General features: G+C 45.5%; 1 protein-coding gene across 3 annotated transcripts in view; it reads left to right on the top strand.

Annotated features, from left to right (window-relative positions):
- PCNX2 (pecanex 2) overlaps positions 1-17,857 on the top strand; it is a 344,391-nt gene that overhangs the window by 305,504 nt on the left and 21,030 nt on the right. For all 3 annotated transcript variants that reach the window (XM_063707871.1, XM_055372884.2, XM_004028606.5), the window contains exons 27-28: positions 5,247-5,480; positions 7,615-7,727. In XM_063707871.1, coding sequence (XP_063563941.1) covers positions 5,247-5,480; positions 7,615-7,727 — 347 coding nt within the window. The remainder of the gene's footprint in view (positions 1-5,246; positions 5,481-7,614; positions 7,728-17,857) is intronic.

The following is a 17,857-nucleotide window of genomic DNA, read 5'->3' as shown; positions in this document are numbered from 1 at the left end:
CTAAACAGAGAAGCCAAAACTGAGTCCTCTTTGGGTCCTCAGAGCTCTGCTTGATGACCTGTTAATTGCATGGCCCAATTTGTTTTTTTGTACTGAATGGACAAAGGTTCTGGGGAACATGGATTTGGAGTCTGGGCCATACAGTCTGGACAGAAGAGATCCTAATTCAGTCAAGGGTCTGGTGGCCTGCTGCAGGCATGAGTAGTGGGACTGGGGTTCAATACTGAGCCACATCCCTGCCTTTCCATGAGCCAGACACGTGGACAGGCCCAACCCATCACCATGGGGCCAGCAGATCACCGTAAGTGGGAGAGAAGGGAGGAGGGATGAGAGTGAGATGCCCTGTCTGGGTCCATCCTCCCTGGCCTAACCCTGTTGGCTTTTACAGAGGCCTTGGAGGTTCCATGATTGGACAAGCTTTTTGATGCCTTCTTTCCTTGGACTGGTAGTTGATACTCACCTTTCTTTTTTCCTAACTGCTGGAAATGTGCCTCCCAGTCCCCTAGATGATTTCTAAGATGACAATTTGCCATTTGACAAATCCAGGATCATGTGCAAATGGAAAAGGGCTCAGGAAGACTCCCCCAGAACCTGCCGGGTAATAGCTGGCTTGTGAGGAAACCATGCCCTCCACTCTGTTTTTTAAGAAAGGAGAGTGAAGGCAAAATGGGAGTTGCAGGTGGGCTAGGAGAGGCAGGCAGGGCATGGGTGTGCTACCTAGCATGGCGCCTCTCACAAGCCAGAGCCAGGGCAAACCTGGAGCAGACTCCCCTCCTCCCCTGCAAGCTAGTTAACTACACATTCCCATGTCCTACCCACACATTCGAATTCCATGGGCCTGGGGTGGGACCCAAGGACTTTTTTTTCTTTTTTTGAGAAAGAGTCTCACTCTGTTGCCCAGGCTGGAGTGCAGTGGTGTGATCTTGGCTCACTGCAACCTCCACCTCCCGGGACCCAAGGACTTATATTGTTTAATCAGTTTCCTAAGTGATTTGATATACAAGTAGGCTTTGGAGCTACTACAGACGTAATTGTGCCCCACAGAAACAAGAATGTTCTTAACTCCCAAGTCAGCACTCAGGATGGGGCTCAGATTTTTGGGCAGATGCCCAAAAACACGGTGCCCCCGTGTTTAATTCACATTGGTACTGCCAGGCCTATCCTGCGAGGTTGCCTCCAAATACAGCACTCAGTGCTTTTCTGCCCTTCAGCAAGGGGTGGCTCGGAACCTGCACTCATTCCCCGGTGCAGCTAGTTAAGGGAAATTTCAGGAGGGCTAACTGCCTATTAGAACAGAAGAAACAGCATTTTGGGGTTAAAAAAAAAAGATGATTTTCTTCTTTGGCATGGTTGCTAGGTGAACAAAGTTGCCTTTGTAGCTCTGAATGACTTAAAGTTTCAAGAGTTTGATTTCATTCTGTTTATTATTTTCTTACTGGAAAGGCAAATTGAAAAGGAAGACAAATTTGAAATAATTCCTTTACTACAAAAGGAATTTTTTGAAATCTCCTAATAAACGGGGTCAGTTCCCCCACCCTGTATGAATATATTTGAAATCATTTCCTTCCTGGCGACTTGAGGTTTTCCCTCGTGTCTCCTCCATCTCTCTTCAAATGACTAGTGTTCAAAACCCGCTTAGCCGTCAAGGAATCTGCTGCTTTCTGTGTGGGCCTGGCTCTCCTGCTGTCATTGTTTCTGGGCAGCTCTTTTAGAAAGGAGACACGCTTATCACTGGCCTTACAGAATGAGGCGCAAACAACCCGACAGGTTGGCCTGCCTGCCAGGCCCCCCTTCCTAGAATGAGTTGTCTGAAAGAATATGCTGATCTACAATTAAAATGAGGAACCAGGAGAATCCCTGCTGGAAGAGCCAGATATCGTGAATTTATTCAGGAGGGGTCCTGCTTTCAGCACAGTCTAGGTTTACCCCATCAATTCATTGTCACTGCCCCGATTTATGTTTTACTTAGTGTTGTATCCACTTCATCCTGACAGATTCTGAAGGATTTTACAGTGTTCATTGACTGTGTCTCCGTGACAGAAGTTCTGCCTAAATTAAATGGAGATAGGGTATGACTTGCAAGCATTTGGGGTGGTTCTGTTTTCTCCCAGTGAGAAGTGTCGGTGCTGTGATTTAGAAAACTGAGCATCAAGCTGGGTTCTGTTCTGAAGTCAGCACTGCAGGGTTTTGCCAGACGGAGAGGAGGAAGTGTTAACCTCTGGGATTCAAAGTCCTCATTGACTATTCTGACTTCATCGGTTGTGGGGTTGTTTTAATTCCTCCCTAGCAATGAATGAAAACGTAAACTTTTGTCTTTCAGTCTTTGTTTGTTATTCCTATCTGGTATGTGATTAGGCCATGTTGCAGAAAAACTAGACCAGATGTTCACTAGAGCTAGATGTTTAGAGAGACCAAATTTCTTTCTTCCCTTTGTAACGCTCAGCTGAGAAGCGGTGCTCGTGGACATGGGCATCGTTACTCTCTTTTGCTTGCAACTTTGGGCCGACGACTTAAACTGTCTTTAAATGATCCAGCCAGCAAGGAGACAAGAGAAAACCCTCCAGATTCAAAGTTTCTATTTGTGAATATCAGATGTGCACTCTGGTGACCACCACAGACACAACGGTTCTCCTGTCCCCTAATGCCATCCCTGTTCCCTCGCCCCTCTGCCTCAACCTCTCCTGGGCTGCTGCTACTGCTGCCACTGCCTGCCTCCCCTCTGAGTCCCACGCTCATCCTGCTTGCTGGGTAGGTAAGTCACAGATGTCAAAGACATGACTGTTTTTCCACATATACACATATCAATGGGCCAGGCCATGTGCTGAGTTCCTCATATACATTGTCTCATTCTAAACCTCAGAACAGCCATGCAACGTGGGCATCATTAGCATGTCTTTCTTTCCCGCCTCTGCCTTCAGCTTCCTTGACCTCTTTCTCCATCACTCCCTCTCTTGCTTCCTCCTTATATCGAAGGGCTTTCCTGAGGCCAGGATGGTTATGGTGGGGTGTTACAGAGGATGGGAGAACAGGCACACTACTGAATTCTAGTTATTGTCTGCAGATTTCATTTTTCCACTTCCTCATTTTTGGGACAGGTAGACTGTGGAGAGTAATAGAAGGTGTGCCCAAAAGAAGGAAGAGCATCAGCCATGAACCACAGAGGAACCTCCCCAAAGTCCAGGCTGTCCTCAGTCCTCACAGCAGAGAGCCTAAGTCATGCATTTGCAGTTGTTTAGTGGAAATCACAGACTGTCTCTTCACCTGCTAAAGTCCTAAAAAAAAAACCTTGAAACCAGATACCCAAGTAAACTGAGGCCTTGAGCTCTGGGTTTTATTTCCCAGCCAGAGGGAGGGAAGAGCCAGAGAGGGAAGGTGGGGGCTCCCCTAGAAAAGGGTTTCTCAGCCCACTCCACTTACAAGCGTCAGTCACTGAAGACTTTGTTTCCGTCCACCCAATATTCGTTTTCTGCTTTCTCACTTAAAAAGAATATGTTTTTATAAACAGAGAAGAGCATCAATTAAGCGTTTGTTTCTAACAGGAGCACACATCCCTGCCTCCTTGCATCAAACACTGTGAGCCCTCCAGCCCCTCATGATTTCACAGTGAGATGTGCAGCCTCATTCCAGGGGTGCCCCTCAGCCTCAATAGCCTGGAGCACCACCTGCATTTTTCTGTTATAATGGAACTGTGGTGCACGCTGGCAGGGACTCCGCAGCAGCACACCCTGATCCAAGCCTATCAGGCTTGGATTTTCATTTCCTCTGTCCCATTTCTATTTCTTGAGGCCAGGTGCTAGCCTTTTTGATGGAGGAATTTATTCAAAAACTACAAAATGGCTTTCCACAAAGCTGTTACTCATAATACTCAAGCCCAGGGGAGGCATTTTCCCCAAGTGGGACTCATAAGTACAGTGTCTGATTAAGAAGGAAACATGGGTTACTTGTGAACGTATCACAGATGTCCACTGTCTGGGCACTCAGGATTAAGTGTGTGAAGGTTACAACAATTTCACATTGTCAATGCTTTCCATAAGAACTGTGTTGTTTTGGCTGGGCACAGTGGATCACCCCTGTAATCCTCGCACTTTGGGAGGCTGAGGCAGGAGGATGCTTGAGCCCAGGAGTTCAAGACCAGACTGGGCAACAAGATCCTGTCTCTACAAAAAAAAAAAAAAAAAAAAAAAACTAAAATACTAGCCGGAAATGGTGGCTTGCACCTGTAGCCCTAGTTACTCTAGAGGCTGAGGCAGGAGGATCGCTTGAGCCCAGGAGTTCAAGGCTTCAGTGAGCCATGACTGTGCCACTGCACTTCAGCCTGGGCATCAGAGAGAGACACTGCTGTCTCAAAAAACAAACAAACAAACAAACTGAAAACCCTGTTATTTTAGTTCATTAAATACTCATTGGCTAGGTCTCTGGAGGCAGGTCTACCCCAATCTCTTTCAGCTGAATCAACCTAGCCTAGGAACCACCAAAGCCTACAGCAACCCCAGCAAAGGGTGCTTTTGTGTGCTTTTCTCAGAAAGGATGGGGCTGACTGTCATTCTTCCTCATCATACAAATTCTGTTCCATTACATTCTGTTAGCATTACGTTCTTCTCACTTTCCTCTTCCCTAAGATAACCCTTAAGAGAGGACATTTTAGAAATGTCTCAAATGAGTTCTGTGCATTACACCCAGCAGAAAATACAAGTGATACTACATGTAGGGATTTCATGTCTCTTGCTTTCCTGAGGTTGAAGATAACCCTTAAGAGAGGACGTTTTAGGCCAGGCATGGTGGCTCACGCCTGTAATCCCAGCACTTTGGGAGGCCGAGGCGGGCAGATCACGAGGTCAGGAGATCGAGACCATCCTGGCTAACATGGTGAAACCCTGTCTCCACTAAAATAGAAAAAATTAGCTGGGCGTAGTGGCGGGCGCCTGTAGTCCCAGCTACTTGGGAGGCTGAGGCAGGAGAATGGCGTGAACCTGGGAGATGGAGCTTGCAGTGAGCTGAGATCGAACCACTGCACTCCAGCCTGGGTGACACAGCAAGACTCCGTCTCAAAAAAAAAAGATTTTAGAATGTCTCGAATGAGTTCTGTGCATTACACCCAGCAGAACATACAAATGATACCACGTGTAGGGATTTCATGCCTCTTACTTTCCTGAGGTTTATTTACTTTCTAAGATTAAATTAATAAATAAAATCTTCCTGGCTTTAGAATAGCTGTGAGGGCTCAAAATCTTGCTTTTTCTCTGCAGAGTATAATATACTATATGGTAACGTCTCCCAAACTCCTCTCCTGGATCAAAAATGAATCACTTCTGAAGTCCCTGCAGCCCTTTGCCAAGTGGCATTACATTGAGCGTGACCTTGCAATGTTCAACATTAACATTGATGATGACTACGTCCCGTGTCTCCAGGGGATCACACGAGCTAGCTTCTGCAATGTTTATCTAGAATGGATTCAACACTGTGCACGGAAAAGACAAGAGGTATGTCAGGGAGGTGGGGGCTGAGGCATGGAATGTAAGTTTAATAAATAAAGAACATTGTCATGTCCATCTCTTTCTTATATTCTATGGTAGACTTTTAACATAGAGGATAGAAAAAAAGCACTATTTGGATAGATGTTTATTGAAGGTAAGCAAAATTAAATAGGAGAATCAATATACCATGTCTCCAATGAACGACACTTAAAGATATAGATCCCTTTATGCAGTGCTCAGGGCCAGCGAAGTTTTAAGCCTCTATTATAACTTAAACATTTGAAGCTTCTTCGTTTAAAATTACATTTTGGGATTTCCCTACCAAGTGTGTCTGTGCTGAAATCAGGGGGATTTACTGAACATATTGAATCATGGACATGAAAATTCTATTTAGCAATCAGATGGTCCAACTTAACTTCTGTCATCATTATTTTGTGTGTCTGTGCTGTTATTGCGTATGTGCTGAGAACACTTCTGGAAGTGAATCCTGCCTCTTAGAAATATAATCAAGAATTATGACAGTTTACAAAAAGAGGAGAAAGGGGCAGGGGAGGAGGAGAAGGGGGAGGGAGCAAATGAAGGGAGCAGGTTTACTTTGCTTCTTAGTATTTGAAAAGCTGAGTCCATGGGTTGTTGTTGGAAAATGTGGGTACAAGTTAGAAACAACTTCCTCAGCAGCTGATGCAGTCTGTGGCACGTCCTAGAAAGAGTAAACCAAACCACGACACTAGCCAAGGTCTGTGAGTTTCTTATGGGTGATTAAAAACAGGTGGGAGAAGAAGCAGGTGGCAGAAACTGCTTTCTCCAGACCAACCACAAAGAAGGTGTGATAATAATCTTAACTCATGCCAGGCCTCTTTAAGCAGTTGAGATATTCAAAGAATTGATTGATGTTGTCGGCTATAGCTCCATGATGGCTCTGTCCATTCCTCAGATGGTTCATGGAATTATTTTATTTTCCTTGCAAAAGATATTTTGACTTTAAATTTCCTCTGCATCTCCCCACTCTCCCTCCCTTTTTTTTTTAAAGCTGACTTTGGACAATCTTTTTAAGAAACAGAGTCTCACTCTCCTTAGGCTGGAGTGCAGCAGAATGATCATAGCTTATTGCAGCCTCAAACTTCTAGGATCAAGTGATCCTCCTGTCCTAACCTCCCTAGTAGCTGGGACTAGAAGCACATGCCACAATGCCTGGCTAATTTATTATATTTATTTATTTATTTTTGAGACAGAGTCTTGCTCTGTTGCTCAGGCTAGAGTGCAGTGATGCAATCTCGGCTCACTGCAGCCTCTGCCCCCCGGGTTCCAGCGACTCTCCTGCCTCAGCCTCCTGGGTAGCTGGAGGTGCACACCACCATGCCTGGCTAATTTTTGTATTTTTAGTAGAGACAGGGTTTTGCCATGTTGGCCAGGCTGGTCTCAAGCTCCTGACCTCAGGTGATCTGTCCGCCTCGGCCCCCCAAAGTGCTCAGATTACAGGCGTGAGCCACCGCGCCCGGCCACCTGGCTAATTTTTTTAAAAAATTTTATGGAGATGGGGTTTTGCTATGTTGCCCAGGATGGTCTTGAACTCCTGGGCTCAAGTGATCCTCACACCTTGGCTTCCCAAATTGCTGGGATTACAGTTATGAGCCACCATGCCCGAGCTAAAAGATTCCTTTAATTTGGTTGTTGATTGTGGACTTACAGTCTAGCAGTCAACCCACAGGGCTCCTTCTTTTAGGGAGAACAGAGGACTCTCCTTCACATTGGATCCAAGTTCTTTTTCTCTCCCTGCTAGACCATGCCTCTCCTTTGCATTGGAGAGTGTTAAGGTGGGCACCCATTTGACTGTAATCACTGCCCATCTTTATGACCTGAAGTGCCATATTTCAAATCCCAGAAAAGGAGATCATCAGCCCACGTTGTAGGCCCTTTTCTCTCCTAAAATAACTTTTCCACTTTTATTTTTTTTTCCGTGTCCAACCACAGGAGAAACTGCTTCAGGAAGCTGAGCATTCCCTGTCTGTGGGGTCATCTTAGAGGGGACTGGATGACCACGTGGCTGACTTACAAAGCCAATGTCACTCTACATTTATGCCTGTGTGTTGGTACATATTGGAACCTGTGTGAAAGCTGAGTTAACTTCTTGCTCTTGCAGCCTTCAACGACCCTGGACAGTGACGAGGACTCTCCCTTGGTGACTCTGTCCTTCGCCCTGTGCACCCTGGGGAGGAGAGCTCTGGGAACAGCCGCTCACAATATGGCCATCAGGTACCTGGGGGGAGAAGTTGGAATCTCTTAGGTACAGGCACCCACTTTCACATGTTTGACAGATTTTGTCAATCATTTTCTTTATTTTGAAGCTGGACTTATTATACTACTTTCAGATAGTTCTTTTCATAATAAATTATGTTGGGCCTACATGAACATTTTTTTTGATCACTGCTCTTTTGGAGTATTCAATTTGGAAATATCATTCACATGGAATAGTCAAGACCCAGGGATTCTGGATATAGGACCTTCTGTGTTACAGAGGTCCTTGCAGATTTGCTGGGAAGATTCAATGAAATCATGCCTATGAAGTGCCTAGCCCAGTACCTAACAGAGTTGCTGCTCAGTGTTAGGTGCCTTTCCCCTAATTGTCTTCATAAAAGAAAATCCTCACATCTGAGCTCTAGTCCAGACCCTACTTCACCCCGTCTCCTTGGAGCTTTGATGAATTGGATGCCCCTTCTGTTTTTCAAACCCTTTCTCTACTGGGTCTCTCCCCTCAGTGGGCAAATAGCTCACATCTGTCTTTTTAAAGAACAGAAACAAAATCAAACTCTGCTGGCTCTTTGGCACCCTGTGTCACTCAGGCGATGTTGTCCACCAAAGAAACAGTACTCATGCCAAACTGCTCTTAAAATTTCATCAGTCAGCTTCAAATCACCCAAATCAGTGGCCATTGCACAGATGTCCCCTTTTTTAGCACTGTGGGCTGTGGTGCTGAACTCTGTCTGCCCACAAAGTGGAATCACCTTGATGAGTGGTTCTCAACCCCACGTGCACATTAAAACCTCCTGTCAGGCTTTCAAATATCCTGATTCCCAGGATATTTAATCAATTCCATCAGCACCTCTGCGGGTGGGACCACACATCCCAAGTTTCAAAAGCTCCCAGGTGATGTCAGTGGGCAGCCAAGGTTGAGAACACAAACCTAGGGAGCTTAGAGAAGAAAGGGGGCCTCTACTTAGCCTCTGCCCGTCTGGGATTGTTTCTACTTGGACTTGCTTCATTGTGTCTATATTATATTATTGATGGTGTTCTACAAAAGAGGTTCTTTTGATATTGACTTGAGTGAGTTTTGTGACGTTAGGTGGGATTGTAAGCTTGTTAAGGGCAAAACCCACCTGTCTATTTGTTTAGCAACTGTCACAGTTCTGGGCTGTCAGGTAACCAAGCCCAGGGAGCCTTGTTGACTGTGTTTCCAAATGTCCTTCTTAAAAGGGGCAGCTGTGAGTCTACACTGGTGGCAAGTTGTTGGGAGGTATCATCAAGTAAGAGTTGTGAATTGATAAAGGGTAAAGTGTGTGGCTGGCAGCGCTTTTCATTTTCCTCTGGAGGCAGTAGCCTGGAGTCACCAAGAGGGACAAGTAAGAACCGAGGGTAGTTAGGATTTGTGATATCAACTACTCTTTCAACTCCCACGTCTCAGAATTTCATGATCGTTTTTACAGGTGAGAAATACCAAAACTCTGACCCTTAAAGTCTCATGTTAATGCCTATTTTAGGCCAATCTCCTGGGGAGGAGCTGGCTGGCCTCTGGTCTCTCCCTGTCCTCTTACCTGACTCAGTCTCACACTGGACTCAGGGCATTCTCTTTGTGGCCATCTGGGACTAAGTTTGATGATTGCCGCAGGTCTAACAGATGACTCCTCTGTGGGCTTCATAAAACATTATGATGTGGCCCCTAAGATCGGGCTCCTTATTAAACTGTAAGCAGAGAACAGTGTTTGAGAAGGGCTTCATAGGATCTTGCACTTGAAATCACAAAATGACTCTTGAGATATTCGTAGCACCTGGGAAGATGATTAAAATAAGCTCTTTTGTTGGATCAATTTGAAATGTTTTATAAACTTCAAGTTGCAAATATTATTTCAGTTCATATCTAAGGCATTTTCAAAAGCTTTTTCAGTCTTGTTCTTTGTGTAACTTGTTCCGATATTCCTGATCCAGGCGTTTCTTGTTTGGTCTGCTTTATTTCTTTTTCTTTAATTAAACACCATGCTTACCAGCTGCTTTTTTAAAGTTTGTTTTGATGGGATTTCCTTTGTTTCAGATAGTTTCTCATACTCAATGTCAACTCTACTTGCTGCAGACATGGTGATGAGGTAACTCTGGGGAGAATTCTCTCAGTATTCTAGGGAAACACTTGACTATTTGGGACTGGTTCACTTCACCGAGAGGTTCCACCACATAGAAAGATCCTCCAAGATGCTTTCCTTTCAGTTTTTTCACTTACAAAAGACAACTTCTTTTACATCCCACCCTAAGCCCATGGTCTGAAGTCATGAAGTTCTGACCTAGTTGGATATGCCTGGGGATTGGGGTGGAGGATGCAGTGGGAGGGGAGGTTGGAGCCTGGCAGGGCCCCACTGCTCTTCAACCAACAGCTGGGATTTCTATTGAATCTGCTAGGGTGCCATAAATAGTTTGACTTGAAAAAAATAGTCTACAGAGCTCAAATTTTACACATAATTTTTATAGATACTGTTTAGGGAGAAACTCTCAAACCATGTTTTTCCTCTCTTCTCACACAAAAACAACAGTCATCAACACAGAAGACTTCTGTGGCCCCAATATATGTGGGATTTCTTCCTGCAAGCAAGCAGCTCTGCACACTAGCTGGGTGTCCTCCAGTTCACTTCTGACACTAACCAGAGATGGTGTCAGAACCCACAGGTTGAAGGTTGAGGCCCACAAGTCTGGGCCACCTGAACTTCTGACTGGCTTCTACATGAGGGGTCCCACAATTCCCTCTTTGGGGTCAATGAATTTGCTAGAGCAGTTCACAGAATCCAGGGAAACACGTTTACTAGTTTATTATGAAGGATATTTTAAAGGATACAAATAAACAGCCAGATGAAGAGATGCATAGGGCCAGGTCTGGAAGGGTCTTGAGCACAGGAGCTTCCATCCCTGTGAAGTTGGGGTGTGCCACTCTCCAGGCAGGTGGATGAATTCTTCTTCACCTTCCTATCTATCTGCACATGTTCAGCTCTCTAGAAGCTCCCGGAACTGTGTCCTTTGGGCTTTTTATGGAGCGTCATTGGTTGTCCATGATTAAAGCTTGGACAGCTGTGCAGAAATGTGATTGGACAAAAAGGGCATTACCTAAAACCAGCAAGGCCAGTCTGCTCAGATTCTTCTTGGCCTCTCTGTGCAGCATTCTTTTCTCCAGAACATGTGCACATCCTGCACATGTACCACGGAACTTAAAATTAAAATTAATTTTTAAAATGGGGTTTGGTTTAGGTTTCTATGAAACCACTGTTATGAAGTCAGGGAGTTTCCTTCTTTTCCTAGCTTGCTAAAGCTTTATCAAGAAAGGATGTTGAATTTGTATAGAATTGGGGGGCATAATTCGGATGATATTATTCTTCTTTAATAGATTAATGTTGTATTACATTAGTAGACTTCCTCATGTTGAAACATGCTTACAATTCCAAAATAAGCTCTACTTGGTCATGATATATTACTGTTTTTATACAATGATGGATTCAATTTGCTAATCTTTTAGTATGATTATATTCATGTGCAAAGTAAGAATGGCTCATAATTGTGTGTTTGCATATGTGCTGTATGGTTGTATAACTTTAAAATGGGGAGTATGTCCTTAGGTGTACTGTAGGAGACCCAACAAGTCATTGTTACATAGTTAGTGCTAAAGCACATCAGGTGATGGTGAACACTGACTCTCCAGGTAGGTCTTAAAGATACGCTTCACTTGACCAATTTGTTGGGGGAAATGTCTTGACTTTACAAAACTGACATAGATTTGATGGATAGTCCTCAAGAAAGAAAAACATATGCATGCAAAATTAGGGAGGATGAGTACATTGAAATTCATCTTAAATGAGATGCCAAATGTAAGTGAGCAAAAGACTACCTTTATATAAATTGTCTTTAAATAAAATGTTGATATGTTATGGAGATGGAATGGGTTCATATGGATGTGACAAGAAGACACTTATATTTTTTAGATTTAAGGTTTGAGACATACCTTCTTGGAAAACTGTGTCTCCCACTGAAGAAAGCCATCTAGATATAATGGGATGTTTTAGTAGGAAGTCAAAATAGTTTCACTGACCACAGAGTATGAGATGGTTTGATTACTGTCTTCAAATACATGAAAGGTGATGAGGCGGATTCTAGCTGATGCTCCATCCTTCGAGGTTAGGAGAAGATGGCTGCATTTTATAGAAGCAACAGGTTTGTTTGTAAAAGAAAAGTTACTGACTCAGAGTAGAGTAAGCTTCCAAGAGGATAGAAAATTTAAGGCAAATTTGATCTTGAAAAGTGATAGGGAAACAAGCCAGACCGAAGTGTGCTCTGCCAAGCTGCCTTGTTGCAGGAGGTCACTGTTGTGGTCTGAGGTCACTCCATCTACCATCTACCCACTCCTCCCACCCACAGCGTGCTGAGGAAATATTCTCTTCAGAAATCCAAGACATCATCTCAACTTCTCCTCCTGAGCTTCCACTGGAGATGAGGCCCGCACGGGGGCCAGCTGTCATGTCACAGTGGGTCATCTTGTAAAGGGAAATTAAGGTCCACTTGCCAGACTAAGGAAACTCAGAAATCAGAATCTGATAAATAAAGTAAACAGGATGCAATATCTGACCTAGGAGATTAAAATCACATTATCAAGCTAAAATCACAATCTTGGAACATGAGAAAAATATGTAAGTCTAAAGCATAGGGGAAAAAAATGATAGCCTACAAAGGAGCAGAAGTTTCTGGGACCTTAAATTCTAATGCAGTGTGGCAAGGCCCCTCCCACCTGGGCCTGGCGTATGGGCTCTCCTCCAGGTTCCAGCTCCTGCTTCTCTGAAACGTCTTGCCATCTTTAGGAGACCCCAGGTTCTCTGGTCCCGTGAGTCCAAACCTCAGAATCACAGAGGGAGCTTGATCAGAATACAGACCCCAAGCTCCATCACAAACCAGTGACATGGACTCTCTAGATCTTGGATTTGGAAATCTGTGATTTTCAACAAGCTGCCGAGTGATTGATTCTTCTACAGCCAGCCCAACCCTGGTCATCAGGCCGGGCTTATGAAGGATTTTGCACCAGACAATAGTAGTTGATCCGCTTGATGTGGAGCCTCCGAGCAGAGAACTATTGCTGTTAAAACATCATGAGGTCAAACATACTTTACAAATATATTTTTAATTAAATTTTGCATTTTAGTTATTTCTCTTTTGTTAATTATTATTTCACACTTACGATTTATTTGAAGCAATATCACCAATATCACTGAAATCCTTTAGCCAACATAATTTATTTCCAGTGATTATATGAGATCCTGCAATTCAAATGTGCTTAGTTTATATCTGAAGCCAAGGTGGCCTGGATATTGATTGCTGAAATATACTAGTTCAGGGGTGAAAATAACAATAACAGTATCAGTGAACACTTACAGCGGTGCCCACTAGGTACTGGGCAGAGTGCTAATGCAAGTTAGGAGAGTTAATGCATTTCGTCTTCTCTGAAGGCATGAGAGATGATGAGATAGGTATTATTGGCTCGATTTTGCAGCTGGGATTTCTGAAACACAGAGAAGTGATTTGTGCGAGTCTCACCATAGAGTCATGCCCAGACTCCAGAGTCCTCGCTCCTACTGGCCACACTGTCCCGCTGTCCACAACATCTCCCAGCAGTTAATCTCCATCTGCTCTGCAGGAACGCACCACACTCCCCCCAGCTCTGCATGGACACTTCCCTGGGGTGGCCCAGCTGCTCCAGGGCATCCACCTTCTCACCTATGCACGCTTCCTTGTGGACCTGTCCTGTGCTAGGTTGTGATGCTGAGAGCTGCTGACAGCGCCTGCTACAGGCGTCATGGCTCTGATGCTCTGGGTGGCCTGACCTCAGGGATGCTTCAACCCTGGGATGGCATCTTGCCCTTTCCTGCCAGCCCAGTGCTTTTCCCATAGGAGTTGCTGCCACTGTGCACCCTCCGTGCCTAGCTTACTTGGACACATCCACTGTGTCATTGAAGACACAGGCTTGATCCCATAGGACAAGGTGAACACTGGACACTGGGGTGTATTTGGAATTGTCCCATCCCCTCACCAACAGGCACCCATTGTCTGCAGAACCCACTTGTACACTGGGTCCCCCATGGAAAGAAATTCCTAGCAAGACCCTCACCAAGCCTCTAAATATGCCTGGCAGTAATTGATCTTATGAGTGAACACAGAAAGAAATTGATGATAATGAGGGCAAGAGACAAGTATCAGAACCAAGATTTAAGCTTCAGTTTGGAGCTCCTGGCTCCCATCCCTCCAACCCTGTAGGTCCATATGCCACTTCTCAGTGCAGCACCTGAACTCTAGAGGAAGTGAAGCACCTTGGAGCTATTTGGGGGACATCAGGTGTTCTTTACCGAGTGTTCTTTCTGAATGTTCTTTACCAGGTAGGAGAGAGCTGGGATCCCAACCAGAGGTTGTCTTGATTTTAGAGCCAATGGAGTAACTTCTTGGATAAAGAGTTCATGAAAGCAGTATTAATACACTCAATTCAGGGTCTGTGCAGAGTGTACACACCAATCAGGAGGGTGAGATGGGGGTGAGTTCAAGAACTATACTCACAGTGCTTTCAGTATTGTGGCTCAACTGAAGCCTTTAAAGGGATGAGTTCATTCTCACACAGCTGAGAAGGCCTGCACGGTGGCTCACGCCTGTAATCTCAGCACTTTGGGAGGCTGAGGTGGGTGGATCTCTTGAGGTCAGGAGTTTGAGACTAGCCTGGCCAATGTGGTGAAACCCTGTCTCTACTAAAAATACAAAAAAAAAAAAAATAGCCGGGCATGGTGGCAGGTGCCTGTAATCCCAACTGCTCAGGGAGGCTGAGGCGGGTGGATCTCTTGAGGTCAGGATTTCAAGACTAGCCTGGCCAACATGGTGAAACCCCGTCTCTACTAAAAATACAAAAAAAATTAGCCGGGCATGGTGGCAGGTGCCTGTAATCCCAGCTACTCGGGAGGCTGAGGTGCGAGAATCATTTGAACCTGGGAGGTGGAGGTTGCAGTGAGATGAGATCACGCCACGGCACTCCAGCCTGGGCAACAGAGAGAGACTCCGTCTCAAAAAAATAAATAAAAAAAGAAGAAGATGACTCCAGTTACGCATTATAAAAGCAACTCCATGTTTGCTAGAGAGGTAGGTGGCCTGGAAGCAGCTGTGGGTTTTCTCCTGTGCTTCTTCAGTGTGGCATCAGATACTGAGTATTTGCTCCCACCCATCTTACTGTCTTTCTCCACTTTTTCTGGCCTGTTTCTTCTCATATGAAAGGGTTGTAATAATTACATCATGCATCCGTGAGAATGAGAGGAGCCTATGGAATGGAAAGCGCTTAGTGACCCACAAGTCACCATACAAATGGAAGGTGTCTCCTTCTGTTTCACTTTTAGTTGCTCAGAGATGGTGCTAGTCATCTAGTTGCCAAGCTGGAGTACAACGGCTACTCGCAGGTGCTGTCAGAATGCACTACATCCTTGAACTCCCCACATCAGCCTTCCACGTCGCTGAGACTACAGGCATGTGCGACTGTACATGCCTTTGGATCATTGTTTTTGTTTGGGGAACTGCAGCAGGAGAGTGTGGTCAGGAGCATGGGATTGACTGTGAAACCAGTGTATGGTTGCTGGGTTCCACAGAGAGGAATAAGGCACACATGAAGAGAGCTTGCTGCAGTACCCAAGGTGGAGATGCTATCTGAGCCTGGGACAGTGACTAAGGTAGATGGGCACACACACTCTGAGTATTTCTGTTACTAATCAGTAAACATGGGACACCCGGCCTGCAAATCACACTTAATTGTTTACATATGTTCTACAAGCATTCCATTTATGGCAGTGCGTGGCAGCAGAAGGCGCTTCACAACGCTAATCTGTAAATAACATAGTATGTACAGGCCTGTTCGGAAATTAACTAAACAAATCAGTCATTGTGCTGGAGATCCCCCTGTGAGTCCTGCAGAAACTATCCCCACGTTAGAGCTGTTTCTCTCTGCATCCCAAGGTTCATTAAGACTTAGGATAAGGACCCCATTGTCCAATACTTGGAGCCCTTCTCCTCCACTGCTACTCTGTCTCTCTGAAAAAGCAGGGTTTCTCAGCAGCGGCACTGTAGACATTTTGAGCTGTATGGTTCTTTGTGGTGGGGGCTGTCCTGGGCATCGTGGAAATGGCCCCAGCCTCCAGCCAGAGAACAGCCATTTCCAGGAAGGTTGTAAACAATTGTGCTTTGCACTGAGGCCCCAGCCTCCCCTCTACACGCACAGCCATCAGCTATGTCATAGGAAGTGGGTGAGGAACCAGAAGGACAGCAAGTGATGGATTCATTCTGTGCCGAGTAGCGCAGTGTTACAGCCTACGCAATACACTCCAGCTTTTTTCAGTTAAAAAGGAAATGTCCTCAAGTGTTAGCTCCTCATCGTCATCAGAAAGCGTGACATTTTTCTAATGCTGTTTTTATTTATGACAGTATTTAGCACTTCCATGGTGCCATGGAAGCTGGTGCCAGGTTATCTCATTGCCATATAGTCTTTGGTCTTCTATGTGTGGACCTGCTCCCCTAACACATGATTGCACATGTGCCGAGTTTTTTCAGGGCCCTGCCTGCCCTCTCTGCCCCTGTGTAATCCCACGCCACTGACTTCCCAGCTGACCGACTATGATAAGATGACCTGCTTCACTGACATCCTCCACAGGCGTGCGAGTGGGGGCTGTTTTAGTCCCCAGGAAGGCCAACCTTGAATGACTCAGATGCAACACTATTTCCCAGTAATAAAAGCCCAGCTCCAGCTGTTGGCCTGAGGGTGGGAGCCTGTCATTTCTCAATAGAGCTTTGAAAAGACATAGCCCTGTGAAGCTCCAAAACAGAAATGCGCTGCAGGTGTCCTGCGGACCTCTGCTGCCCGCCACCCCCGCTTGGCTTGTCACAGCTCACCACCTTCCCCTCTTCATTCTCTCAGGGGGAAAAAAGCCAGGTAATGAAACACCTTCCTTTTAGGATGCCTTGATCTCTAAGGTGCTGTGGATAATTTCCCCGATCTAGTGGAATTCTCAGAGTTTGTTTTCTACATTGAGAATCATTTCAATAATGGAATAGCCTGAAGCACCACAATGTCTCATTTTCTCTGAAAATAGAAATGACAGGGGAAATATCCATTGTTGGTGGCCTTCAATGGAACTCAAGCCTCTTAGGCTCCTGTGGAGGCTGCCTTTCTCCTGCTGGTGAGTGAGCACTTGACGGCTGCCGGGCACACGCAGCTGGGCAAACACTAGGCTGATGCCTGCAATTCCTGGCTCTTCTCTTTTGTCTGTGGATGTTGCTCTGGGTATCTGGGTGTTAATCTTCCTTTTCCACTATCCCCATCTCTACATCTGGAGAAAGCTTTTTCTCTTATGCATATGCAAGGCCATTCTGAGCAAGTATCATGCCCCTCCAAATCCTTTCCTGAATAAATCCCACCCATTTTTCAGGAGTTAGCTTTCTCATTTTAGCACTTAGCTCTCCTATCTGATGCTGTGAGCATTTCCAAATGTTTTCTATTGAGAGCAGGTAGCGGTCATTATTCATGTTTAGAAGCCTCCACTCTCGGCATCGGCCTACCTGCAGCCTGACTCTGCTGTTGTAAAACAGCCTTCTTGGTGCCTCCTAGGCAGTTGCTAAAGCTCATGGCCCCAGAAAGCTTTTGATAGCTTCTTGGATCCTTTTCTGGAAGATTCCAGGCTCCTCTAGGCCACAGCACCCCAAACCCCACCTGACCAGCCCCTGGCTGTTCCCGTTTCCCGCAGTCTGCTCTGAAGCCGTGAAGCCTCGGCGGCCTCTTTCTCAAGGGAGTCCTAGATATTAATGATAGTGGTACATTTCACGTTGAAATGCTAAAATAGCAATCAGTGGAACTATTTCCCTGATGTGCAGGTCTAATGTGCTGTGTTGAATCAGAAGCCTTGCTCAGTGAGCCAACTCATTAAATCCTTAGGAGCAGCCGTCCTCAGAGACTCCCTTCACACACATGCCCTGTTCATCCTGTCCCAGGCCGGCCCTGTCAGGGACGCTGTTTCTTGTACTTGCCTCGTAACTACCTCTTGGGGATGTGAGAGGCCAGGGTTGTAAGAGGTGGCCGC

The sequence above is a fragment of the Gorilla gorilla genome, chromosome 1 (genome assembly GCF_029281585.2).
Source record: "Gorilla gorilla gorilla isolate KB3781 chromosome 1, NHGRI_mGorGor1-v2.1_pri, whole genome shotgun sequence".
Lineage (NCBI taxonomy): Eukaryota > Metazoa > Chordata > Mammalia > Primates > Hominidae > Gorilla > Gorilla gorilla.
Note: the sequence above shows the minus strand (reverse complement) of the source record. Positions and strands in the feature narration are given on the sequence as shown.